The sequence below is a fragment of the Panulirus ornatus genome, chromosome 20 (genome assembly GCF_036320965.1).
Source record: "Panulirus ornatus isolate Po-2019 chromosome 20, ASM3632096v1, whole genome shotgun sequence".
NCBI lineage: Eukaryota > Metazoa > Arthropoda > Malacostraca > Decapoda > Palinuridae > Panulirus > Panulirus ornatus.
Window position 1 is genome coordinate 72,284,863 of NC_092243.1, and position 27,536 is coordinate 72,312,398.

The 27,536-nt window shown below is 38.9% G+C and overlaps 1 protein-coding gene across 6 annotated transcripts in view; it reads left to right on the forward strand.

Moving 5' to 3' along the window:
* Positions 1-1,115: 1,115 nt before the first annotated feature.
* LOC139756127 (uncharacterized) overlaps positions 1,116-27,536 on the forward strand; it is a 100,032-nt gene continuing 73,611 nt past the window's right edge. For 4 of the 6 annotated variants that reach the window (XM_071675229.1, XM_071675225.1, XM_071675230.1 and 1 more), the window contains exons 1-5: positions 1,116-1,274; positions 7,051-7,152; positions 19,275-19,886; positions 22,094-22,354; positions 22,649-22,765. In XM_071675229.1, coding sequence (XP_071531330.1) covers positions 7,072-7,152; positions 19,275-19,886; positions 22,094-22,354; positions 22,649-22,765 — 1,071 coding nt within the window. In that variant the 5' untranslated portion in view covers positions 1,116-1,274; positions 7,051-7,071. Of the gene's footprint in view, positions 1,275-5,712; positions 5,810-7,050; positions 7,153-19,274; positions 19,887-22,093; positions 22,355-22,648; positions 22,766-27,536 lie in introns of all 6 variants that reach the window. The other 2 variants (XM_071675226.1, XM_071675227.1) reach the window with 2 other exon arrangements.

Below are 27,536 nucleotides of genomic sequence, written 5' to 3' on the forward strand. Positions count from 1 at the left end.
ATTCTTAATCCCCTAACCCCAGGGATAAGAAAATAGATAAGATTAAAATTTTTCAACAAACGAGCAAATGGCTTTAATAAGAAAATTAATAAAACCTTATGTTCTGCTTTAATTCAACCTCATTTTGATTATGCATGTTCCTCTTAGTGTTCAGGAGTAGGCAGTAAATCCAAAAAGCAGCCACAAATTTGTCAGAACAAAATCATATTTATTCTAGGAGTAGACCCCAAAGCTCTCACTTTTCCAAGCAGAAGAGGAAGAAGGGTAACATGGTATGTGTAAAGAACAGGGTTAAGCAAATGAAACTGAATCATGTCTAACACAACAGAGGCCCCACAAATCTTACAGAAAATGTTCATAGGGTAGTAAATAACCAATCAATCAGGACTTGGCATAGTGAATTTAATCTTAGTGTAACAAGAGCTAAGGGAACTGCAGCTCGTATCTTCTGTCATACAGCTATTAAAGAATGAAATTCATCACCAAATGATATACAATTTATGAATTGAAAAACTATGCAAGTGGCATATGTCAGGTGACGAATGGGAGTCGAAAGTACTTGTTAAAAAAAAAGTATATCATTTCACTGCTACTGACTGTAGCGCAGCCTCAATGCTGCAATGAGCTGCACTAAAGGCCTATTGGGATATATGATAATAATGATAATAATGATGATAATAATAATAGAATAATAATAATAATAGAATAATGATAATATGAATAATGATAATGTGATGATAATAATAGAAATAATAATAATGATAATGATAATAATAATACTAATAATAATAATAGTAATGTCATGATAACCTATCTGAACTGGCAGGGCAATGAATCATGTGGTATGTGTAAATGATGGTGACATGAACACTTGAGTTCACTTCCATTGAAAATGAATGGAAATGGTGTGGGATAGGCTCTGGTGATGGGTGGTTTGGGGGAAGAAAAAACTATAGACTTGAAATAGATAGCAACAACTAAGTTTCATCTCAATATCTTCTTCTTGAAATGATGTCATTAACGAGTTGATATAATTTACGGCCGAAAATGGCTCGTAGTCGATACCAGTCATTCATACAATCGAACGTAAGAGGAGGTGATCCGCGTCCGTCCGCCCGCGGGAGCAGTCAGTGTCACGGCAGCAGTCGAGGTAGTTTGACGTACTGCTGAGGGACACAGCTCATCTTACCCCCCCCTTCTTCTCATCTTTATTGGGAATGTCACATGGTTAATTCATCACCTATATCGTTAGGATACATTTTCACGTTGAGCGGGTTAGTAATCCTTCGATTATTCCGTAGATGTCCCGTTCTAATGAATTGATTAGGTTAGGCGAGCTCCTGGGGGATGGGAGCGTCATAATTTCCAATTAAAAGGTTTACATATTAATTCTTGATTAGTGGTTGTCTTGAGTCCATTGGTTTGTGGTAGGTTGAATGATATGTCATGCCAGAAGGCGACACCATTCACGGTAATGTCGGTTTGATTAGTATAGGCATATATATGACTGGCTCAATCTTGTCATTGTTGCAGTGTTTGGAGTCCTGTAGTGACTGCAGGACTGTGTATGTCATAAAGACTTAGTAGATCTATTTAATTGTCATGGGTCATTTGCACGTGGAGACGACAAACGTGTGGTGCTCTGTGGGTAGTGCTAGATTGGGACACCCAAAATTGGACGAGGTGATAATGGTAGCCAAGTGTGTGTGTGACTTGACAGTCTGGGGTGGACGATAGAACAGCTATATATTTAAGCTGACATATTGATGGTTAGCTTTCTCTAGATATGATATGGAAGGTGTGTGTGTATGTGTGTTTGTCAGACGTACAAACCCTGAAAAAGGTGGAGATTTAGACATATTATTCTCATTATGCATAAGAAATGCAGTGGTTGGTTTGCCTGTATGATTAAGATGCCACACTAAATGCAGTGTATAGAATGTGGTAAAGGTGTGGGGGTGGGGTTGTAACTCCAGTTGGGTGGCTGTGGGTGTGGGGTTGTAACTAAATCGTGGGAGGCTGTGGATGTGGGTTATAGTAACTTATGGTGGGAGGTTGTGGATGTGGGGTTATAGTAATTCATGGTGGGAAGCTATGGATATGGGGTTATAGTAACTCATGGCGGGAGGCTATGGATGTGGGGTTATAGTAACTCATGGTGGGAAGCTATGGATGTGGCGTTATAGTAACTCATGGTTGTTGGCTCTGGATATGGGGTTATAGTAACTCAGGGTTGGGGAGGCTATGATGTGAGGTTATAGTAACTCATAGCGGGAGGCTATGGATGTGGGGTTGTGTCTCATGGTAGGAGGCTGTGGGTGCCTGAGTTCCCATCTTGGTACAATGAAGCAGCGATTCTAATATCATCAGAGAAAATAATGTAAATGGATATGTTTCATGTAGTTGAATTCCTTTCTGCCTATTCACTCTGAAGAATGTCAGGTTAGGTTTCTGTAGTTGGAATTTTTGTAAAACAACAGATAACTAAGAATGGTGGCAGATATAGTTCCGTGCATTATATATGACATAACTTATTGAAAAGGAATAACATGATATTTTTCTGCAGTGTAACATAACCAAACCTAACCTAATTAATCGCATAACCTAAGGTAATTAATTATGTGTGGCATAAACATTTATAAAGGAACATTCTCATCATATTTTGCGGGACATTAACCACTTTGAAAGTGGAAATAAAGGCCATCCTAAGAAAGTCAGCTGAACAATAGAACACAAAGGAATGCAAAAAAGATTAGACTATCGGATCCTTTTGAACTGAGCTATTTATAATAGTAGAAGACGTGAGAAATGGAGAGTGATAGTGGTTGCTTTAGTGAATCATTGTTATTGATTTGCAGAAATGTGAAAATAAATCAGTTGCATTATGACGAGTTTAGATTTAAATTAGGGAAGGTAGAATGATATGGAATTTCATCCAGTGACATGAGACAAAAACCCCATAGAATAGCAGAGTGTTCAAGCCGAGGGAAAACGTGACTTAAGAGAATGAAAGCAAATAAGTGCTCACAAACCTGAAGAAAAAACTTACCTGATATATCCAATCCCATACAAAGATCAGACCTGGCAAACCTAACTAAGAAGCATTTAGATATAAAGATAATGAACCTTCTTTCATATAGGAAGTGATAAAAGTGGATGATGAAATATGTCTGCCTGACATCATATAAGCTTCCTGCTTAGAGAGCTTTCATCTCTTATCTTTGATGGGACTGAGATTGAATTGACAGTGAGACTGCTTAACTTTGTGCCTTTGTCTCCATGTGCAGTAAGAGTTGGTGTTTAAATATATTTTAGAGTTAGTTGCTGTGGATCTTGTGGTTCATTGTGTTTTGCAAGGACTGCCAGTTTATAGTTTACCTTTCAAGTGATTAGGGTAATAATGATGTTGTGGGTTTAGATATGTTTTCTTATTTTTATTGATGTGAGTGATTTTGTATTGAGTTGGTTTCTTAGTTTTATGAGGTATGCAACTTGTGGTGAGAAGTTTGGGCTATATTTCATTTTATGACTTTATGGCATGTGCTTTTTTTTTTTTTTTTTTTTGCTTGTTTGGTGATGATGAGGAAGTGGGAGATTACATGACTTAGAGTTAGGAAATCAGTTATATAAAGTTTAGGAGCTTTTTTCCATGTTCTGTTTGACATATGGCCATTCTGCTTTCCTGTAGCTTGTGTAAGTCCTTTTGGTTGCTTTGTGGGTTAGATGGGCCAGAGGGAGTGTTATAAGGATGGGCAAATGGTCAGACAGTAGTTCGCATAGTGTGTTGGTGGTCCTTTCGTTTAATGCTGTAGAGCAAGAAGATGATGTTTGGTGAGTTTTGCTGCTTGAGGCGGTGGGTTAGTAGTTTGGGTAGTTGAATGTGTAGGTTAGTTAAGGATATCGAAAGGATGTAGTTGGTTTATTAGTAGTTCACTTTGGGGGTTCTTAGGTGTACGTTGTGCCAAATGAGATGAATGGTGTAGATAGTTATGTGTAGGGCAGTTGGAGAGTGTATCCGGAGGAGAATATGTTTGATGAGGTATATAGGTGTCGTAGTTGATACTGTGAAGATTTATTTTTCTGGATTGTGACAGCTGTTTTGTACTATCATTGATTTTGGAGACTGGCTTAAGTGAAGTATATGCCACTTTGGGGAAGATCCTGATTCTTATCACCCAGAATTGTGCAAATCGTTATTGAAGTTAAGCCTGTGCCTGAAGGAGTACCGTGAGGAACACCACATATCAGGGACAGTGAGATATATTCCTTATGCCAATCACAATGCAGGCTCATTTTTAGACTCAGACTCAGGTCCAGAGGCAGGGGAGAACTGCCTGAGGAGGAAATGACATTAGCATCCCCCAACAAAATGATACAGGAACTGGAAGCACTTTGCCAAGCTCAGCAAAACAGAGCCTGTGTATACTTGCCAGAACAATACAGAGACAATTCTTGGTGATCGATGCAGGGACTCAGTTACAAAGGTTAAATAAATCCCCCTGTATGCAAAAAGTAATTTGCTAAATGAGTTGAATTCAGGATATGCAGCTTTTGCTGAAACACACAATAAAGGTAAGGTCTTGAACCCAAATTTCAACTTGTATAGATGTGAAATGACCAGATAGTGTGGAGGAGTTGGATGGAGTATAACAGATCCTTCTAACAAGTGGACTCCTGAGCTCCTGAAATGATTGAGTAGAAGGTCTGGTAGTTGAGGTTGAAAACCAAAAATGGGTCAGTGCTTTAATCAGTAGACCTTTGAATGCAAAGCCTCAAGAATATTTGGAACAAAGAGGAAATAAAGAATCTTGTCGATCTCCCTTGGAACCCAGTACCGAATATACTTATCCTCTGGAGGTGTAGGCTACCACACATAATATAGAGACAGGTGGGAAACAGCATTATAGATGGGACTACTAGCTCTTTAGGCAGCTTGGTTGAACAGCTGCAAAAGAGAGTAAATTGATCAGCATTATTAGATATTTTTACTCTACATGGAGGGACTTTTCACTTGTGGGGCCCCATCATATGAACATTTACTATCATACAACCTCTTGGATTTATGTATGCTTTCTGCATTAATCATGTCCTCAATCAATGTCCTCCATTCATATACCACTGTTATACTATAACAGTTTTTATTTACATTCTTTACAAGTTTCTTGCATAATTTCATGTTATGTCCTATGGTTGCTCTGTTCATACATCTCTCAAAGAACTGTCCACTGTCAACTTTGTTGATTTCTTTTGAAGATCTAAAAGTTTTGATCTGGTCACTCCTCAGTCTTCTCTCTTCCATGTTGGTTAAATATGAAGCCTCCAGCCCTTCCTTGTAGCTTACTTCGCTTGATTCTGGTACCATCTTTGTTTCCCTCCTCTGGACGTTCTCTGTGAGCTGAGGTGCGGCTACCAAACTTGAGAAGACATTTCTACTTTTCCCCTTATGTAGGATGTGAATAGCTCACTAAATAGTTCCTTGCCCATATTCTTGAAAGGTATCTTGATATTTACTAGCAGATATTGTGTCTCTTAACTATTTACCTAACATGGCACTCTGGTGACAGGTTAGGAATGATGTGTATCCCCAAGTCTTTATCACACACAGAATCCTGAAGCTTCTTTGCTTGTCAGTAATAATCATATTGAGGCCAACTTTCATTTTGTCCCATACTTTACATTCGCTTGAGTTGCATTTCATCAGCCATGTTTCAGACCAACAATGGAGTCTACCCAAGTCCCCTAGTAAGGTGAAGCAGCTCTCCTCACTTAGTTCCTCCATGACCTTTGCATCACCTTGAAACATATTCAGGTAAAATTCTATACATTTAGGCAAGTCATTAATGTAGATCAAGAAGAGTAGTATCCTATAAGTGAACCCTATGGCACTTTGTCACCTCAACCCCTTTGGAAAAGGCTCCTCTGACATCCTTTTTTCCCTTCTTCTGATATAATCTCTGTCCATTGTAGGAGTTTCCTCCTTATTCCTGCTTGGTAATCCAGCTTCTTAATTAGTCTCTTATGTGATAGTGACAAATGCCTTCAGGAAGACCAGAGAGAGAGAGTTCAACCAGCCCTCCCTTTCATCTGTCATAAAACTTTTAAGAGGTTTGTTACACATGTCTTTCTTTCCCTGAAACTGTGCTCTCTCACTTCAGAAAATTTTCCTTTGTAGACAGGTTACCCCATCTCTCAGAAAATAACAAAATCAACCAGAAGAAATAACATTCAGGACTTAACCTGTACAAATGCTGTAGACCTATTGGATGACAATACCATATCAGACAGCCTGTACTCTGATCATAACTTAATTTCGGTAAAAACTAGCTTGGATGCTAAACCATCTGGGCAAAACACTAACCATGGAAGTGTATTCATCAGGATCAGCTTTGATAGTAAGCAGATTAATGGGAAAATATAATCAATGAGATTTCTATAACGCATGTGAAAACCCAGATAAGTTCCAAAGCAGAGAAAGGAATGTCAGAAACATGACCTTTTTGCTTCTTCAGAAATGCAGTAGACATTATACATTACCAGTGAGAAGAAAGCACGAAAGATGTAGGGTAGCATGAGAAATATGAGCAGTATACAGATGGTGAAAAAGAACTGCAGGCAAGAAAAAGCCAAAGGATCCAATAAAGGAAAGAAAATCCATCAGGTGAACTGATGGAGGTGTACCACACACTCAAAATGTCATACGAAAGACTGGAAAAGTAAGATGATAAAACCATTTATGATATAAAAACTCATGATACTTTCAGAAGATTTTGTTTTTTATTAGGACTTCTTTACTCTATAGTGCTTAGATAAAGCATGTTCATGTGCCTATGAGCCAACATAAAAAGAATACAGATATTGAGAATATATGGTCAATGTAGATGACTTTTCCTTGTTGCTAAAGTACTTTTTGATGTTTTTTGTTTGTCTTTTTCGTAAAATAAGGGAAGGCAGAATTTTTTTGTGTGAAATGAATTGAAGTAGCTTGTATCGATTATACAAATTTTGACTTTTGGTGAAAATTACTCATATTGAATCTGTTTTAACTTACAGGGGTGAAACCACAAAACAAAGATGGCAGAGGGAATGCTTTCTTTGTCATGGAATAATCACAGCTCTACATTCTGCCATATGCTAGCAGCACTACGAGAAGTGGTAAGCTACCAATCTTCAAGCAATTTTCTCATTCATTTTCATATAGATACAATTTTGTAATTCTGATGACATTGGTTGTGTCAGATTTCAGTATTGCAGATGTATTTCTCGTATGTTTAAACTAATAAATACACTGCAAGTATTTTCATATGCATTTTCTTCCCTCAGTGGTCTGTTTTGTGAACATGAGATACATTTCCAAGGAATATATTGTGTCAGCAAAAAGCCTTATCTGCCTCTCGATACATTTTCAAAAACGATGTCACACTTTACATTTTTGTAATTTATCATCTTGCCTTTTGCTTCAATTTTTAGCACTTTGTCATATCTCATTTGGCCTTGATTACCATCTGCAGACATCTGGGCATGTAATTAGCAAGGTTCCTGAAGTATTCTAGGTCCATGTTTTGATCTGAATGAGATGTAGCAGGAAGTAGCCACCTGATCATGCATTCTGAGCACCCAGTGTGCCTTAAAATCTTGTATATACCCACATTTTCATGCTTCTAGGTGAGAAATTGGGCTTTCTTCTCCTTAGAATGGTAAGAGCCAACCATCTTGACACACAGATGGAAGAAATACAGTGCTTAGGAACAAAATTCCCTGAATGAAGTGGCAGCCAGGAAGAGTAAAGAAAGAGCCCCCTTCCTTCAAGATAACCTAAGGCAAACTGATGTGAGTTGCTGGTGCTCATGCCATTACAAACGGTAGTCTCAACTATCAGATTTACATTGATTTCACCCTGAGAGCATCACATGTCTGTACCTAAGTTATATATCACCTTTGAAAATATATGAGGGGGCGGACAATGTTTTTTGTGGACACTATACTAATCAGGACTCATCTTACCCTCATATTTCAATGAGGCCCCAGCTTACATTTTGAGTAATTAATTAGCATATTAGTTTTGTAATCTACAAATGATGTGGATTTCACATTAGTGAGAGACCAGAAAGGCTACATGAGCTCATTTTTTATGTAAGAGGTTTTTTTTTCCACTGTCTCCCGCATTTGCGAGGTAGCGCAAGGAAACAGACGAAAGAAGTGGCCCAACCGACCCCCATACACATGTATATACATACGTCCACACACGCAAATATGGTTTACCCCAGACGCTTCACATGCCTTGATTCAATCCACTGACAACACGTCAACCCCGGTATACCACATCGATCCAATTCACTCTATTCCTTGCCCTCCTTTCACCCTCCTGCATGTTCAGGCCCCGATCACACAAAATCTTTTTCACTCCATCTTTCCACCTCCAATTTGGTCTCCCACCTCTCCTTGTTCCCTCCACCTCCGACACATATATCCTCTTGGTCAATCTTTCCTCACTCATTCTCTCCATGTGCCCAAACCATTTCAAAACACCCTCTTCTGCTCTCTCAACCACGCTCTTTTTATTTCCACACCTCTCTCTTACCCTTACGTTACTTACTTGATCAAACCACCTCACACCACACATTGTCCTCAAACATCTCATTTCCAGCACATCCATCCTCCTGCGCACAACTCTATCCATAGCCCATGCCTCGCAACCATACAGCATTGTTGGAACCACTATTCCTTCAAACATACCCATTTTTGCTTTCCGAGATAATGTTCTCGACTTCCACACATTCTTCAAGGCTCCCAGGATTTTCGCCCCCTCCCCCATCCTATGATCCACTTCCGCTTCCATGGTTCCATCCGCTGCCAGATCCACTCCCAGATATCTAAAACACTTTACTTCCTCCAGTTTTTCTCCATTCAAACTTACCTCCCAATTGACTTGACCCTCAACCCTACTGTACCTAATAACCTTGTTCTTATTCACATTTACTCTTAACTTTCTTCTTTCACACACTTTACCAAACTCAGTCACCAGCTTCTGCAGTTTCTCACATGAATCAGCCACCAGCGCTGTATCATCAGCGAACAACAACTGACTCACTTCCCAAGTTCTCTCATCCCCAACAGACTTCATACTTGCCCCTCTTTCCAAAACTCTTGCATTCACCTCCCTAGCAACCCCATCCATAAACAAATTAAACAACCATGGAGACATCACACACCCCTGACGCAAACCTACATTCACTGAGAACCAATCACTTTCCTCTCTTCCTACACGTATACATGCCTTACATCCTCGATAAAAACTTTTAACTGCTTTTAACAACTTGCCTCCCACACCATATATTCTTAATACCTTCCACAGAGCATCTCTATCAACTCTATCATATGCCTTCTCCAGATCCATAAATGCTACATACAAATCCATTTGCTTTTCTAAGTATTTCTCACATACATTCTTCAAAGCAAACACCTGATCCACACATCCTCTACCACTTCTGAAACCACACTGCTCTTCCCCAATCTGATGCTCTGTACATGCCTTCACCCTCTCAATCAATACCCTCCCATATAATTTACCAGGAATACTCAACAAGCTTATACCTCTGTAATTTGAGCACTCACTCTTATCCCCTTTGCCTTTGTACAATGGCACTATGCACGCATTCTGCCAATCCTCAGGCACCTCACCATGAGTCATACATACATTAAATAACCTTACCAACCAGTCAATAATACAGTCACCCCCTTTTTTAATAAATTCCACTGCAATACCATCCAAACCTGCTGCCTTGCCGGCTTTCATCTTCCGCAAAGCTTTTACTACCTCTTCTCTGTTTACCAAATCATTTTCCCTAACCCTCTCACTTTGCACACCACCTCGACCAAAACACCCTATATCTGCCACTCTATCATCAAACACATTCAACAAACCTTCAAAATACTCACTCCATCTCCTTCTCACATCACCACTACTTGTTGTCACCTCCCCATTTGCGCCCTTCACTGAAGTTCCCATTTGCTCCCTTGTCTTACGCACTTTATTTACCTCCTTCCAGAACATCTTTTTATTCTCCCTAAAATTTAATGATACTTTCTCACCCCAACTCTCATTTGCCCTCTTTTTCACCTCTTGCGCCTTTCTCTTGACCTCCTGTCTCTTTCTTTTATACATCTCCCACTCAATTGCATTTTTTCCCTGCAAAAATTGTCCAAATGCCTCTCTCTTCTCTTTCACTAATAATCTTACTTCTTCATCCCACCACTCACTACCCTTTCTAATCAACCCGCCTCCCACTCTTCTCATGCCACAAGCATCTTTTGCGCAATCCATCACTGATTCCCTAAATACATCCTATTCCTCCCCCACTCCCCTCACTTCCATTGTTCTCACCTTTTTCCATTCTGTACTCAGTCTCTCCTGGTACTTCCTCACACAAGTCTCCTTCCCAAGCTCACTTACTCTCACCATCTTTAGATGTGTTATTTCTTTTCTGATGTATTTTTACTGAATTAGAACATTGATTTGTACAGTATATTAGTATGTATTGCACAAATTGTGGTAGAATACATGTAATATCATGAACCCTTCACAGACAATCAGGTTCCTGGAAAGAGAGGGAGCAGGAGTAGATCTTAACCATACTACTCTGCTTCAACACCATAAGTCACCTCACTTGTGGGATGGACTGTATGTTTTTTATGCAAGTTTTTGCAATAAATCATAATTATTTTTGTTAACTTTAGAGGTTTGAGATTCCATATTAGTGAAAAGACATAGTTACTTCATATTTGTTAAAGAGAGATGTTCACACAACAGGCTATTTAGATATTTCTTTTCTGATATATTTGCACTGAAATAAGGTGCTTGACTTGTACAGTACAGTATATGAATATACATTGCTCTAAATATGGTAGAGTTCATGTAAGAGCATTATGTATCCTTCCCAGTTAGATACTAGGAAAGGGAGGGAGCATTGTTTACCCTCGTCATCTCATTCACCGGGTCAACACCCCCTCACACACTGGCTCAACACCACCTACAGCTGCACACATATGATAAGGTGTATTCTTTTTGAACTGTAAATTGTTATTTTTGTTAGCTTATGTTTTATATGGAATATCAGTATGAAACATGTTTAAGTTCACTTACTGTGCACTGGAAATGTTTGCTGAAGAAAACTTGAAATATCAGTCAGAGAAGGATCACCAAATATTGCAAATCCAATTTCTATTAAAGCAATTTTTTTGTTTAATCTCCTCATCTCAAGGAATTCAGGTGATTACGTGGATCATATTACATACTGGAAAAGATTGCCTACATTCCAGCTGAAGTGCCATGAGTCCACCTTTGACAGAACATGACTATTTTTGTGTTAAGAGGATAGAGTTTTACACTTGTATTGCCACACCTCAGCCTTATATGTATATGTACCATGTTATTCTTGTCTGTATACACTCACATGTACCCCAGCCGAAGCTAAGTACCCATTTATTAACCAGTCCTGAGGTGTTGGGTATAAGTCAACTGCAGTACCCAGGATTTATACCCATGTGTGCCTGACCATGCTGTCTCTTGGTCTGTAATGCTATCCATTACATTACTGTTGGTAAATGCTCCTATCAATTTTTGTACTGTTTTCATTCAGTACACTTATATATTATGCATACATTAAACAGTCTGTTTAATTAGGTGCATTGCATACTTTTCTCATATGAGGCATGAATAAGAGAAAAAGGTGAATGCAGAATACAGGTAGTACACTGTGAATAGCAGTGAATAGCAAGGAATAGATGGCTTCTGTAATGAAAATGGAAAAAATAGATGTAAAAATTTTAGACAATTATGATAATATAGATAGTTTTCAGAATCTTGTGAAGGAAAAAACATTATTTATTTTTTTTTATTTTGCTTTGTCGCTGTCTCCCGCGTTTGCGAGGTAGCGCAAGGAAACAGACGAAAGAAATGGTATATACACACACAGACTCATACATATATACCCATGCACACAATTCACACTGTCTGCCTTTATTCATTCCCATCGCCACCTCGCCACACATGGAATACCATCCCCCTCCCCCCTCATGTGTGCGAGGTAGCACTAGGAAAAGACAACAAAGGCCCCATTCGTTCACACTCAGTCTCTAGCTGTCATACGATAATGCCAGAAACCACAGCTCCCTTTCCACATCCAGGCTCCACACAACTTTCCATGGTTTACCCCAGACGCTTCACATGCCCTGATTCAATCCACTGACAGCACGTCAACCCCGGTATACCACATAGATCCAATTCACTCTATTCCTTGCCCTCCTTTCACCCTCCTGCATGTTCAGGCCCTGATCACACAAAATCTTTTTCACTCCATCTTTCCACCTCCAATTTGGTCTCCCACTTCTCCTCGTTCCCTCCACCTCCGACACATATATCCTCTTGGTCAATCTTTCCTCACTCATTCTCTCCATGTGCCCAAACCATTTCAAAACACCCTCTTCTGCTCTCTCAACCACGCTCTCTTTATTTCCACACATCTCTCTTACCCTTACATTACTTACTTGATCAAACCACCTCACACCACACATTGTCCTCAAACATCTCATTTCCAGCACATCCACCCTCCTGCGCACAACTCTATCCATAGCCCACGCCTCGCAACCGTACAACATTGTTGGAACTACTATTCCTTCAAACATACCCATTTTTGCTTTCCGAGATAATGTTCTCGACTTCCACACATTCTTCAAGGCTCCCAGGATTTTCGCCCCCTCCCCCACCCTATGATTCACTTCCGCTTCCATGGTTCCATCCGCTGCCAGATCCACTCCCAGATATCTAAAACACTTTACTTCCTCCAGTTTTTCTCCATTCAAACTTACCTCCCAATTGATTTGACCCTCAACCCTACTGTACCTATTAACCTTTTTTATTCTTTATAAAAGAAAATTCAATTTTTTTTATAATCCATGCCATGAAGCACTGAATGACCATTGGGGTTTGGTGCTTTGCAGATCCAACAAATAAGTGGGTCAGTTTTAGAAGCCACTGTTATTTTGTGTCTCCTTGATGAATTTCCAAAGAGCTAGGGGGCTCTGGTTTCCAAAGCTTAACCCATTTTGTGTTTTTTGTCTAATATTTGTGACAACCCATGTGACTCTTGAATTACAAATAATGACACATCATCTCACTCATACATATTTATTACGTAACAAAAAAAAAATTCATTCGGTATACTCCCATTTACAGGATATATTTTCATTCAAACATTGAGCAGTACTTCAGTACAGCAAGTCAGAAATGCAAATTTTATTGACAGTAAATGATTTAAGGAATGATGTGCGAAGGCTTTACTGCACTCTCCTTTTTCCTCCCAAAAGGAAGAACTTTTTTCATCTAAGTTTGCCAGAGGCATAGGGGTACCTTTTCAAGGCAGCCCTCTTTTATGGCATCCAGTTGGGTCTTCAGCCTGTTTTTCCATGAAATGCCCCATACCAGTTTGAAATCATTGTATAAATTTGAATTTTGTTCGTTGGGATATAACAACGCTTGGGTGTAATAATGATTTATAAACAGTCTGGGATCTCAAACTTCCATCAAGGATAAATTTATGTATCTATCTGTCTTTATCTGATCTGATGCCCATTCCCTAAGGGAAAAAAGTCTCCATAATTGGTGAACTCTGGTGCCATTCTTATCCTTTAGTGCCTTACCTGTAACAGGTCACTGGCAGAGTGCATCTCTAGAGCATTGTTCTTAGAGGCTTCAGCTTGTAGACACCCACATACTGAATCTCATGTTCAAGATGACTGTCTTATCCATATCATTTGATTTTTTCAGTTGAGACTTTCAGATAGCTATCATTTTTTATAGTTCCCAGTTTGAGGGAGGGTTTTGGCATTTGATTGGCACTACAGATTTGGAATTCAGGATAGCAGTTTAGGATCAAAATGACTACCAAATAGAGTGTGACTTGCCTACAGTTTAGATTATTCACCTTATTATTAGGGATGTCTACTTACACACAAGTTACCAAGGTTAGGGGGTTCCTGCATTGCTGCAGCGTTCTACTTTTGTTACATGGATTTTAAAACCTTCATTGTCTTGTCCTGGGCTGTGAGATGTGGGAGAAGAAGCTATATTCCTTTGCTTTCTCAGATACTTTTGTTGAAGAAATTCATGTATGATTTTTAGTATTCCTTCTGCCTTCATGTAATAGTCCTTTAGTTCCTCCTTCATTAGAATTGGTTTTCAGTGTTCTTCCGATTACCAGTAACCAGTGAGGTCACTTTCACCCTGGGGTTAGTTCTCGTCAAAAAAGTTTATTCTCTGACCATCCTCCTTTACATGGATATGATCTCACGCTTGTGGGACAGATCATGGAGAGAAAAGATGAGCTTTAAAAGTTGAAAAAATCTTTCTCTTCAAGGCATTGCCCTGCAAGCACAAATATAGCATATTTTTTTTACCTTGTCCTACCTTCTTTTTCAAAAAAGCCTTTTCTCAGGACCTGTGATGACCACATTTGGTTAATACCTCTGATCTGTGAAACATGAGCTCTCAGGTGTTGTTAGGGAACAGATTGATGAAATCAACTTGTTGGCAGTTGCTAATTGGCTGAGGATGGCATCTTTTTTTGAACATTGGCAGTAGACCCTTTACTCATTCACAGAGGGTGAGTGAAGGTTGTTACCATTCACCAAATTATGAGGGTGCATGCTGAGTCCTGACTTGAGCATTCACATGGAATCAGTTATACTCGTGGGATACCAACTTGGTGAGAAAAGTTTTTTCTACACCCAGAGTATGAATTTTTTGCATCATAAAGTGCTCACTGTAAAAACAATGAGACATGTTTTGAAAACTATGCAAGATGAAGTGAAAATGTTGAATATAATCAAAATCAGTTCACTTAAGTCACACTTATGTGCTAAACTTCATGAAGAAATTGGGTTGAAATACGTAAACCTTATTTTCTATGCTGAGTTCAGATGGCTATCAAGAGTAAGAGTGTTTTTGTGAGTGCATGAATTGAAAGATGAAATGCTTACTTTTTACTCTTGATGAGCAAGAATTATGAGGCACATAGTGGATATTTTTGAACTTTTAAACTTTGTAAACAAGTGAAAATGATCCTGTTTTCTATAGATAAGATTGATGTATTGAAAGAAAAGAATTCGGAAAATGAGAGTGAAAGATGGCAGTACTGTATGAATATGTTCCCAGTTGCAGCTTTGCCAAATATAAAGAGAATGTGCTCTCAAAGAAAGGTATCTTTCCATTTATTGAGTGAAATGATGACACCACAGATAAAGGATTTTGAGATATGCCCATTGGTCCGGCCTTATAATAGTGGCCCTTTTTTCTTGGTATTGTAATATATATTGTTTGCTAGTGATACCTCTTGTCATTTCCCAAAATGAATATGATTTTGATTTGTATTTTGATGGAAATAATCGGAAAGTGGATACCATAACTATTTGGAAGTTTGTCTCACTCACGCTTACCAACCCTACTGAGACAACATGAGTCATATATAGTTCAATAGATTCATGCAGGAAGATACTTATTTTTACTGAATGTACCACTGAATTGTAAATATGTAGAAATGTAACAGAAAATTACATAGTATTTTCCACATATTGACAACGCTGACTGTTTGAAAAATTCTCTCAGTGAAGCATATCAAACCAATTGCAACTTGGTGTTAAAGTGGAATAGGAGATAGCTGATTTCATGCAACGATCACAATTTTTAGATTATAGCACATGGAAGTGGCTCTTGGCACTTTATGAACACCCTCAAATAGTAGAAAAAGGCCTTAGTAATTCTTGAGCAGTTTTCCACATCTTACCCATGTGAACTCAGATTTTCACATTCATGAACATCAGGAGTGGCAAACAATTGAATGAGAAATGCAATTGTGTTTATCCAAAGTTCCACCTACTATAGAAAGGATCTGTAAATCTAATCGAGCCTCACTGTGGCACTAAATGTATTTGTCGGGTTACGTACAGAGCATCAGATTGGGGAAGAGCATTGTGGTTTCAGAAGTGGTAGAGGACGTGTGGATCAGGTGTTTGCTTTGAAGAATGTATGTGAGAAATACTAAGAAAAGCAAATGGATTTGTATGTAGCATTTATGGATCTGGAGAAGGCATATGATAGAGTTGATAGAGATGCTCTGTGGAAGGTATTAAGAATATATGGTGTGGGAGGCAAGTTGTTAGAAGCAGTGAAAAGTTTTTACCGAGCATGTAAGGCATGTGTACGTGTAGGAAGAGAGGAAAGTGATTGGTTCTCAGTGAATGTAGGTTTGCGGCAGGGGTGTGTGATGTCTCCATGGTTGTTTAATTTGTTTATGGATGGGGTTGTTAGGGAGGTGAATGCAAGAGTTTTGGAAAGAGGGGCAAGTATGAAGTCTGTTGTGGATGAGAGAGCTTGGGAAGTGAGTCGGTTGTTGTTCACTGATGATACAGCACTGGTGGCTGATTCATGTGAGAAACTGCAGAAGCTGGTAACTGAGTTTGGTAAAGTGTGTGAAAGAAGAAAGTTAAGAGTAAATGTGAATAAGAGCAAAGGTTATTAGGTACAGTAGGGTTGAGGGTCAAGTCAATTGGGAGGTAAGTTTGAATGGAGAAAAACTGGAGGAAGTAAAGTGTTTTAGATATCTGGGAGTGGATCTGGCTGCAGATGGAACCATGGAAGCGGAAGTGAATCATAGGGTGGGGGAGGGGGCGAAAATCCTGGGAGCCTTGAGGAATGTGTGGAAGTCGAGAACATTATCTCGGAAAGCAAAAATGGGTATGTTTGAAGGAATAGTGGTTCCAACAATGTTGTATGGTTGCAAGGCGTGGGCTATGGATAGAGATGTGCGCAGGAGGATGGATGTGCTGGAAATGAGATGTTTGAGGACAATGTGTGGTGTGAGGTGGTTTGATCGAGTAAGTAATGTAAGGGTAAGAGAGATGTGTGGAAATAAAAAGAGCGTGGTTGAGAGAGCAGAAGAGGGTGTTTTGAAATGGTTTGGGCACATGGAGAGAATGAGTGAGGAAAGATTGACCAAGATATATGACCAGGATATATGTGTCGGAGGTGGAGGGAACGAGAAGTGGGAGACCAAATTGGAGGTGGAAAGATGGAGTGAAAAAGATTTTGTGTGATTGGGGCCTGAACATGCAGGAGGATGAAAGGAGGGCAAGGAAGAGTGAATTGGATCGATGTGGTATACCGGGATTGACGTGCTGTCAGTGGATTGAATCAGGGCATGTGAAGCGTCAGGGGTAAACCATGGAAAGTTGTGTGGGGCCTGGATGTGGAAAGGGAGCTGTGGTTTCGGGCATTATTGCATGACAGCTAGAGACTGAGTGTGAACGAATGGTGCCTTTGTTGTCTTTTCCTAGTGCTACCTCGCACACATGAGGGGGGAGGGGGATGGTATTCCATGTGTGGCGAGGTGGCGATGGGAATGAATAAAGGCAGACAGTGTGAATTGTGTGCATGGGTATATATGTATGTGTCTGTGTGTGTATATGTATGTGTACATTGAGATGTATAGGTATGTATATTTGCGTGTATGGACGTGTATGTATATACATTGTGTATGGGGGTGGGTTGGGCCATTTCTTTCGTCTGTTTCCTTGCGCTACCTCGCAAACGCGGGAGACAGCGACAAAGCAAAATAATATATGAATATGTTTGTTTTTTCAAAGTAGCATTAGATTTTAAGATATATTAGAATAACCATGCTTAGAATTAAGCAGGTTTTAAGGTTTTAGATTTATTTGCAACATTTAAGGATTTTTCTAAATGACTTGAAGCCATAATAGCATCAAGAGGGTTACATGAACATACACTTAGGTCCTTACAGATTCCATTGTGTTCCCTCTGTAATTCATCCTTTGGCTTTCATGTGCTTTCGTGGCAATACTTTAATTATGGGGATGTGAGCTACAAAATATGATAGATTCAATTAAGTTCAGTGAAGAGATGTTGAAATCAACTTTTCTGTTGTGTTTTTTGATATATTGAGTAGTTCAATGCATACTGACATAATCTGGTTTACACAGTTTTTTCCTTCTATAATCTGTAATGCACATTTTTTGCTGACATTCTACTGACTGCACAGTGTGTATTCCATTGATGTCACAAAGATATGTGACCCTAAAAGGATAGAGTCAAACGAAGACTTAATGAGAGAAAACTATTTTACAATATAGTCATTATACTAGTGCCTTGAAGCTGTCTTTACCTAGTGCTTATATCTGACAATATTTCATAGTTAAGCAAGTCAAATTAGTCCTCCTCTCCTGTTATTTTTCTGTTATGATTTTATGCTAAGAGGGCAGGTGATGTACTAAACTGAAAAGTCAGCTTTGAATGTGTGAAAAGTGAATTTCTGAGCCAGAATCATCACCTGCCTACTGTTACCCAGTCCGTCTTTCCCCATAAGGATGTATTTCTTCAGTGACCTTAGACAAACAAGACTAAACCTGTTATACAACATCACATAAGAGTTAGGTTGATTGTGATGCTATTGAAAAAAGGGGTTAGTGAGTTATTATATTTTTGTGCTTTGGTAGAATTTATTTTGGAGGTCTTTAGGACACATCGTTACCTTTTTCTGCATTCATTAAATAACGCATTTTTTGTTGTGGGTTCTATTTTGCCAACTGAATTAACAGGCTTGTAAGAGACCTTGATATGGGGGCAAGTGATGGTTTTGTCACAAAAATGTATTTTTTACAACCTTAGAATTGACTCTTGTTTAAGAACTTGATTTAAGATGAATCTTGTATAAGCATTACATGTATCAACCCCTCTCTATCACTTAATGCCACTTTATATAATTTCCATGTTTGAATACATTATTCAACTGATCGTTAGTGCTTGCATCTCATATCATATTCCTCATGTTAAGTCTTAGCAGTGTGATAGTCATATTTTCCCAGAGAAATTGTGATTGTGCTGTTTAACACTGTTGTTTCAAGTACCAAACTTTCACGGTTCTCTCCTCAGTTTTTTCATTGTATTTCTCTTGTTCCTTACAAAGATGCTTCTGCTATACCTGCACCATTTAGTGGTAAATTCTGGTGAACAATAAAAAAAGATTGTAAATAATTGTAGCATAGACCCCATCAGAAAACTAAGGGCATCGGGAGAGGGTATTTTGACATTTTGAAGTATAACTTTGTCCTCTTTAGTTTTCTGCAAAATTATTATGGATAACTGTTCAGTTTTCAACTCTTTAACAGATTTTGATTTATGAATTCACTTTTTTCCCCCCATGTAGGAGAGGTACACAGATGTGACTGTAGCTTGTGAAGGCAAATTCTACCCAGTACACAAGCTAGTACTGTCAACTTGTAGTGATTATTTCTCAAAAATGTTTGAAAGTACTCCTTGCAAGCATCCTATCATAGTGCTGAAGGATATTCAATGTAAAGATGTGGAGGCCCTTCTTAGCTATATGTATGCTGGCATAGTAAGTGTGGCTCAGTCTGACCTAGCACAGCTGATTAAAGCTGCAGAACTCTTACAAATCAAAGGTTTAGCTGTTCCTGATGAGCCTCCTACCAGCAATAGAAGAGGGCGCTGCTTGATGGATAGTAGCAGTAGTCCACATCCAAAGCGGCATAAAAGACGAGAGCCTAATCATGGAGACTTACATGGTGGTGCGTTGTTCTCCCCATCCTCTCCACGTCTTTTTGATGATGACCAAGAAGAGAACCAGATGGAGTCTCAGATAGCAATTCATAAGTCATACCAAGGAGATACTAGCAGTGTTGACGATATGGAAAGTGGGCAAGTTGACCAGGGGCAGTCCAGTAGAATCACTAATGAGGCAAACAAAAATTCTGAAAATGAAGCAGCTGTGCAGGATTGTTCCTCGTCACAAGTAGAGGTATGTATAGACGATAACTCTAATTTGCATTAGAGATACTGTCCACCTTCAGATAAAATCACCTATGATAATTATGTTCCTCCTTTGTCCCACTAGGTGAAGAAGTATTTTCCTGTAGAAGAGCATTAGCTTAATGTAGGTATAGTAGTGACTTACTGTTGTTATGAACAATGTTTCAGACTGTGTTAGGCATTTATAATGGTGCCCATGCTAGATGAACAGGGAACACAGAGCACTACCCTGAAAGTATGTTCTCATGTAGTGAAACCAACAAGATTTGGATTTGTTTTATCCATATACACCATTAATTCTTTCATACACTTTTATTCTTAATTTTTTACGTATTTGTTCAAGTATATCTTAACTTCATTTACTCCTAAGTCTTTAAGCATTTTGTGCTGTTAGATCCACTTCAATTCATCCTCTCCAGATTTCCCAGTTTACATTTTTTATGAAAATGTATGCCATCTATCCAATTGATGTTATAGTTAATTACATCAGCACATGATATTTGAGCAAAAATTAAAAGATAGCAATAAATTAACCTGTTTATGGCCAGATAATTGGATTAAGGTTGACCTGTGTCAAGGCACCAGATTTTCACATTTTGTTGTCGAGCACCCAATGTAGTGTTTCTTATGACTTTTAAAGCACTTTTTTTTTATATTGATAACTTTCTTTGTATAGATATGTATGAAATAATTTTTTATGTGCCCCTTCAAAGTACAAGAACAAGTTTTCTACTGCCCAAAACATCCATGTCAATGTTCACAAATGCATGCCTGTCCACATCTTTCTTGTTTTAGTTCAATTTCCAAGTTCAGAGATGAACTTCATAATCATTGATTATCTTCATTCTTGGTTCTGATTAAGTGCTCAGGCTAGTTTTGACTGTTATATGATCATAGGTAAGAGCAATGAATCAGTGAGCCACTTGTTCAAATTTTAGTTGGTAATTTATTGTTTAAGCACCTTATGGCAGGTGTTTTTGCTGGGTTTGAAAACTGGGGACAGATACATTTCTGTGGCACAACTGAACTTCAATAATAAGGTGTAAGTCGAACATGCAGCACATAATAGCATTCTTTTTAACCTAGTTTGGGAACTGTTGGGATCTTAGTACCTTATATGTAGGATGGGGAAGAATGAGTACAGAAAGGGGAAGAGACATGGTCAGGGAGCGAGAATTACACTAAGTGTAAATTCGCTTCAATTTATATTTGGCTACAGTGCCATGAATTATTAGAGGGGAGTGGGAGTTGGGAAAACTTTTGAGACGAAGAAAACTGTTAGGCAAAATATGGCTTTCATGGCAAGGAGATGCCCTAATAATGAATAGATATGACATTGCAGTGACTTTTAGTATTGTAATGCAGGAACATTCAATGCTACATTTCTTAATGAAAGTGTTTATTAATGGTCAGCATAATATTCATTGGCATTATATGGTGAAACAGAAGTTGAAGTGTAACAATGTTCTTAGCAGTCAAGTTCCTCCAGTTTTCAGTGGTATTTCTCTATGAGTCTGACCACTTGAAAGTGTTTCCAGAAGTGTTTTTGGAATTTGCTTTACTTATTCTCATATCATTAAAAGAATTAACTGTATATATTGTAGCTATTACATATTGGTTTAGTTTATAAGTAATTTTTTTATTCATGGGCTGAAGTCCTCAGCAGGACTGGGCTGTGGATGAAGAAAAACATATGAATGAAAGAATGAAGTAAAATAGTAAGGTTTTTGAAGCAGTGGAAAGATTATGTTTTAAAGGGAGTGGTCATAGTCATCAGGAAAGACATGAGATGATCAAGGATGTCTAAATATAAGAAATAGGGAAACCTATCATCACAGTGGCCCATCTATAAGTTCCCATCGCCCATTCAGTAATTATGTGATGTGTTGGCTTTCCGTTTTGTAAACTTTTGCTGGTAATGGAGTTATACAAATGACCAGGCTTTGGGAACAGAAACCAAAATGGTATTTGTACCTACCTATGTGCATCATAGGGAAATTGGTCAGACTGGGAGGGATGGTCAGCTGGATTTACTGTGTCAAGTAAGTACATAGAGTTAGAGTCTCCTCAAATATGCAGGTTTCATGAAGGGATTCGTAGGACCAAAGGGTAGTTAGGTCCTTCAAGCTTCTGTAGTTAGAATGTGAAACTTAATGTCAATGGAAAACTTATTTTCTCCTTTTTTTTCTTTTTCAGAATACAGTTGAAGATGCTTCAATTAAAGAAGAACTATTAGATGATGAGAGTAAGAGTGATATGACAGATACAGGGTTTAACTATGGTACTCTTGTACCAGAAGTTGGTGTGGATAGTAGTGAAGCAGGAGAGGACCAGCCAAACCTCAAAATGTCTGGCGAATATAATGAGCAATGCCATGATCAGTCTTTTCTTCACCATCAGTTCCAACAATCAGAAAATAGTTCAGAAGCTCAACCAGGACCCATATTGCTGCAAGCAGTAGGTGTTTTCTCTGTATTATATAATCCTGTTATTGATTGTCCCTCTCTGTTATTTTGTATGTACTGTATTGTAATTTGGTAGCTTTGTGGGCCTTCTCTTCCACATTCATTCAAAAGGATTTCAGTCCAGAGATGAATTCTTTCTTGTTATGTGATTAATTGTCATATCTAAGGTTGTAATTTCATTTGAATGTACTAGATTTCATTTCTAATATTTCTTTTAATGACATATAAAAGTGCTAGTAAGATAATGTGGTACTTCTCCTTTTGATCAAGATTCTGTTTGTTTCAGTGGCAGAATCTCAGTGAGGCTGGTGAATGTAGTTCAGGAGGTCAAGGATACAACAGAGATATGAACCAGGACACCTCTCTTCCTGTCCACTTAGATTCACAGTCTCTTTATCCCATGGTGAGCATTTCATTTCCTTTATGTCTAAAATGAGTTCATTTGCTTATCTTTCCTTCCACATTTCTTGTGCATTCTACTCAGGTAAGGTTATGCTTCTGTATAGTGTATGAGTATAGGTTTGTCAGTGTTATATTTAAGAAAAAGCATCTGTTTTATAAAGATGCAAGGAAGACATTCCAGAAATTTATCTTTACAGTTTTGTGTCTGAAATGTTGTGTGTATGCATATTTACCATCTAATTGTAAGTCAGTTTATCATATGGTGAGTATCCCTTACATGATATTATACAGTTATAATTGCCAGCAAACTGAATTAATCTCTTCCTACTCTTTCTGGTAATTAGATACTCGGTATTGTCTCACCATTTATCTGGCCATCACCAGATGCCTAACCACATGGCTTTATTGTATTTACCAATTTATTCGTATTCACCTGTTGTCTAAATTATATCTTTGACTCTTGTGGTTATGTAATAATTTCATTTGATGACCGTTGCATTAGTACATATGGTACTAGTTTAAGAAAACAGAGTTATAAATTATGTCAGCGATGTTGTCAAGTCTCCAAGATGGTTGAGCTTAGTGATCTTTGAATCATAGGTAACAGAATGTATAAAAGAAATCACATAAAGAGAACTTTATTGTATATGATGTTTAAGGAAATTATGCTAAAGTTAAGTTTATGAATATAAAGAGTAGAATAATTATATATTGCTTATATGAGACAAAAAGGGACAATGGAAAATTAAGAAAGGATAGAAGAGTTTTAAGATTTTGAGGTATTCATGGTTGATACTTAAATCTGAACTGTTATGAATATTTTCATAATTTTCTGTAACATCTTGTAGTAAACTTAATAATCAACACAGCAACACTTTAGAATGAAAATCTCACCTTGCTGTATTTTGGAAGAGATTTTGGACTTATTACTAAACAATTTAGAATGGTTGGTGGACATTAGATGTTGACTGGCTACCTGGGGTTAAGCCCACATAGGTTTGAATCCTGGCTACAGCAGTTGGTCTGCAGTCAACCCAGTTGCTCTTGTTCTCGAAGGCTTTGGTTGATTAATTGGATACTTATCTAAGGCATGTGGCATGAAAAAGATGGGAGGTGGGCAGATTAGAAAGGGTAGTGAGTGGTGGGATGAAGAGGTAAGATTGTTAGTGAAAGAGAAGACAGAGGCATTTGGACGATTTTTGCTGGGAAGTAGTGCAAATGACTAGGAGATGTATAAAAGAAAGTGGCAGGAGGTCAAGAGAAAGGTGCAAGAGGTGAAAAAGAGGGCAAATGAGTTAGGGTGAGAGAGTATCATGAAATTTTAGGGAGAATAAAAAGATGTTCTGGAAGGAGGTAAATAAAGTGCATAAGACAAGAGAACAAATGGGAACATCGGTTAAGGGGGCAAATGGGGAGGTAATAACAGGTAGTGATGGAGTGAGTATTTTGAAGGTTTGTTGAATGAGTTTGATGATAGAGTCGCAGATATAGGGTGGTTTGGTCAAGGTGGTGTGCGAAGTGAGAGGGTCAGTGACAATGGTTTGGTAAACAGAGAAGAGGTGGTGAAAGCTTTGTGAAAGATGAAAGCTGGCAAGGTTGCGGGTTTGGATGGTATTGCAGTGGAATTTATTAAAAAAGGGGGTGACTGTGTCGTTGATAGGTTGGTAAAGATATTCAGTGTATGTATGGATCATGGTGAAATGCCTAAGGATTGGTGGAATGCTTGCATAGTGCCATTGTACAAAGGCAGAGGGGATAATGTTGAGTGTTCAAATTACAGAGGCATAAGTATGTTGAGTATTCCTGGGAAATTATGTGGGAGGGTATTGATTGAGAGGGTAAAGGCATGTACAGAGCATCAGATTGGGGAGGAGCAGTGTGGTTTCAGAAGTGGTAGAGGATGTGTGGATCAGGTGTTTGCATTGAAGCATGTATTTGAGAAGTACTTAGAAGAACAGATGGATTTGTATGTAGCATTTATGGATCTGGAGAAGGCGTATGATAGAGTTGATATAGATGCTTTGTGGAAGGTTTTAAGAGTATATGATGTGGGAAGTAAGTTGCTAGAAGCAGTGAAAAGTTTTTATTGAGGATGTAAGGCAAGTGTACGAATTTGGTAAAGTATATGAAACAAGAAAGCTGAGAGCAAATGTGAATAAGAGCAAGGTTATTAGTTTCAGAAGGGTTGAGGGACAAGTTAATTGGGAGGTAAGTTTAAATGGAGTAAATCTGGAGGAAGTGAAGTATTTTCGATATCTGGGAGTGGATTTAGCAGTGGATGGAACCATGGAAGTGAGTTACAAGGTGGGGGAGGGGGCAAAGGTTCTGGGAGTGTTGAAGAATGTGTGGAAGGCAAGAATGTTACCTTGGAGAGCAAAAATGGGTAAGTTTGAAGGAATAGTGGTTCTAAGAATGTTATGTGGTTTTGAGGCATGGACTATTGATAGGGTTGTGCAGAGGAGGGTGGATGTGTTGGAAATGAAATGTTTGAGGACAATATGTGGTGTGAGGTGGTTAGATCGAGAAAATAATGAAAGGGTAAGAGAGGTGTGTGGTAATAAAAAGAGTTTGGTTGAGAGAGAAGAGGGTGTGTTGATATGGTTTGGTCACATGGAGAGAATGAGTGAGGAAAGATTGACATAGAGGACATATGTGTCAGAGGTGGAGGGACAAGGAGAAGTGGGAGACCAAATTGGAGGTGGAAGGATGGAGTGAAAAAGATTTTGAGGGATCGGGGCCTGAATATACAGGAGGGTGAAAGGCGTGCAAGGAATAGAGTGAATTGGAATGATGTGGTATACCAGGGTTGACATGCTGTCAGTGGATTGAGCCAGGGCATGTGATGTGTCTGTGGTAAACCATGGAAAGTTTTGTGGGGCCTGGATGTGGAAAGGGAGCTGTGGTTTCGGTGCAACACATGACAGCTAGAGACTGAGAGTGAACGAATGTGGCCTTTTTTGTCTTTTCGCTATCTCGCAGGGTGGGGGGTTGATGTTATTTCATGTGTGGCGGGGTTATTCAGTCTTTGAATCTTGTGGAGAAATGGTTACTGTCAGCATCATCACCAATAACTATTCTTTTGTCTGTGGTGGGTAGAGTTGTAGCATTAGCTGTTCATTGTAGTTCAGCTCTCCTCTCTCAGTTACCATACCAGTTGCCTTACTTTGGACTCTCAATTAGATATGTGATTTTTATATGTGATGACCATACTTTAAAAGAACATTTGAGTTGTTTTGTCAAAAGTTTGATAAACATTCCTGTATCCTTGTACTTAAATGCAATTCTGATGTTTACCAGAAGACAGTTTACCTCTGTAACAGTTCTGATATGAAGCTTCGGCAACAAATTAGCCAGAGTCAGCTATGAGGTCTTTTTCATATGCTGGTACTTGTAGCTCAATTCCTCTTAAGATTATGATTATCCTGTGGCCTTCTTTCACCACATTGCACCCACATTATTTAGCACTTATTTGTATTGAGAGAGTGAGTGAGGAGAGATTGACCGGGAGGATGTGCGTGTCGGGGGGGGGGGGGGGAGATGGAGTGGGGGGGATTTTGTGTGATCGGGGCCTGAACGTGCGGGAGGGTGGGGGGGGGAATAGAGTGAGTTGGATCGATGTGGTGTGCCTGGGTTGACGTGCTGTCAGTGGATTGAGTCGGGGCGTGTGAAGCGTCTGGGGTGGGCCATGGAGGGCTGTGTGGGTGTGTATATTTGCGTGTGTGGACGTGTGTATGTGCATGTGTGTGGGGGTGGGTTGGGCCGTTTCTTTCGTCTGTTTCCTCGCGCTGCCTCGCAAGCGCGGGGGACGGCGACAAGGCAAAAAAATATCCCTGGGGATAGGGGAGAAAGAATACTTCCCACGTATTCCCTGCGTATCGTAGAAGGCGACTAAAAGGGAAGGGAGCGGGGGGCTGGAAATCCTCACCTCTCGTTTTTTTTAATTTTCCAAAAGAAGGGACAGAGAAGGGGGCCATTTGAGGATATTCCCTCAAAGGTCCAGTCCTTTGTTCTTAACGCAACCTCGCTAATGCGGGAAATGGCGAATAGTATGAAAAAAAGAAAAGATTTATGAGACCATTCCGTACTTTTCTTATGACCTTGGCGTTGTGATCAAAAATGCTTTGGTAGGAGTCTAGGCCATCAGGCAAGGTATTAACATAAAGTATATTGAGAGCAGTGGATTGTAGACTGATCCCTGTAGAATGGTATGGGTGATCTCAACCCATTTCAAGAGTGTTTTTTCTACCCTTTACTAAGGTAATAGTCTGTCCAGAATGAAGGCATCTGTACTTCATTTCTATCTGTATATCCAGGTGCTTAATCATCCAGTGATGTTCATTGTCAAGCTTTTTGGTAGTTCAGGAATACAAGTCTACTTATATATCACTGGTTTAAGACAATTATCACTATCATAAAAGTCTTGAGATTTTTATAGTGTGAACCTAATGGAATATGTGTTTTTTCCCTCTTAGTTACTTTCTCTTTTGCATGCAGTCATTTTTTAGTATCTTTTGGGTGTCTTACAGACCACTCGTGTTAGAAAGACTGGTTTGTAATTCAGCAAAAACTCCCATTCTCCTTTCTTAATCCAATTGAGCAGGTACATAGATTTTGTGGGGCTCTGGAAAATGTGTGTTTTCTTGTAAAGGGGAAACATGTTCTCCCATGAAATGAAAAAACTTCATATAGTAATGATGATAAAGAAACAATTAGATAAGCTTCAGACTTAGCCTGTAGATGAAAAAAATTTAAGGTGGGAGTGTTTTGTTGAG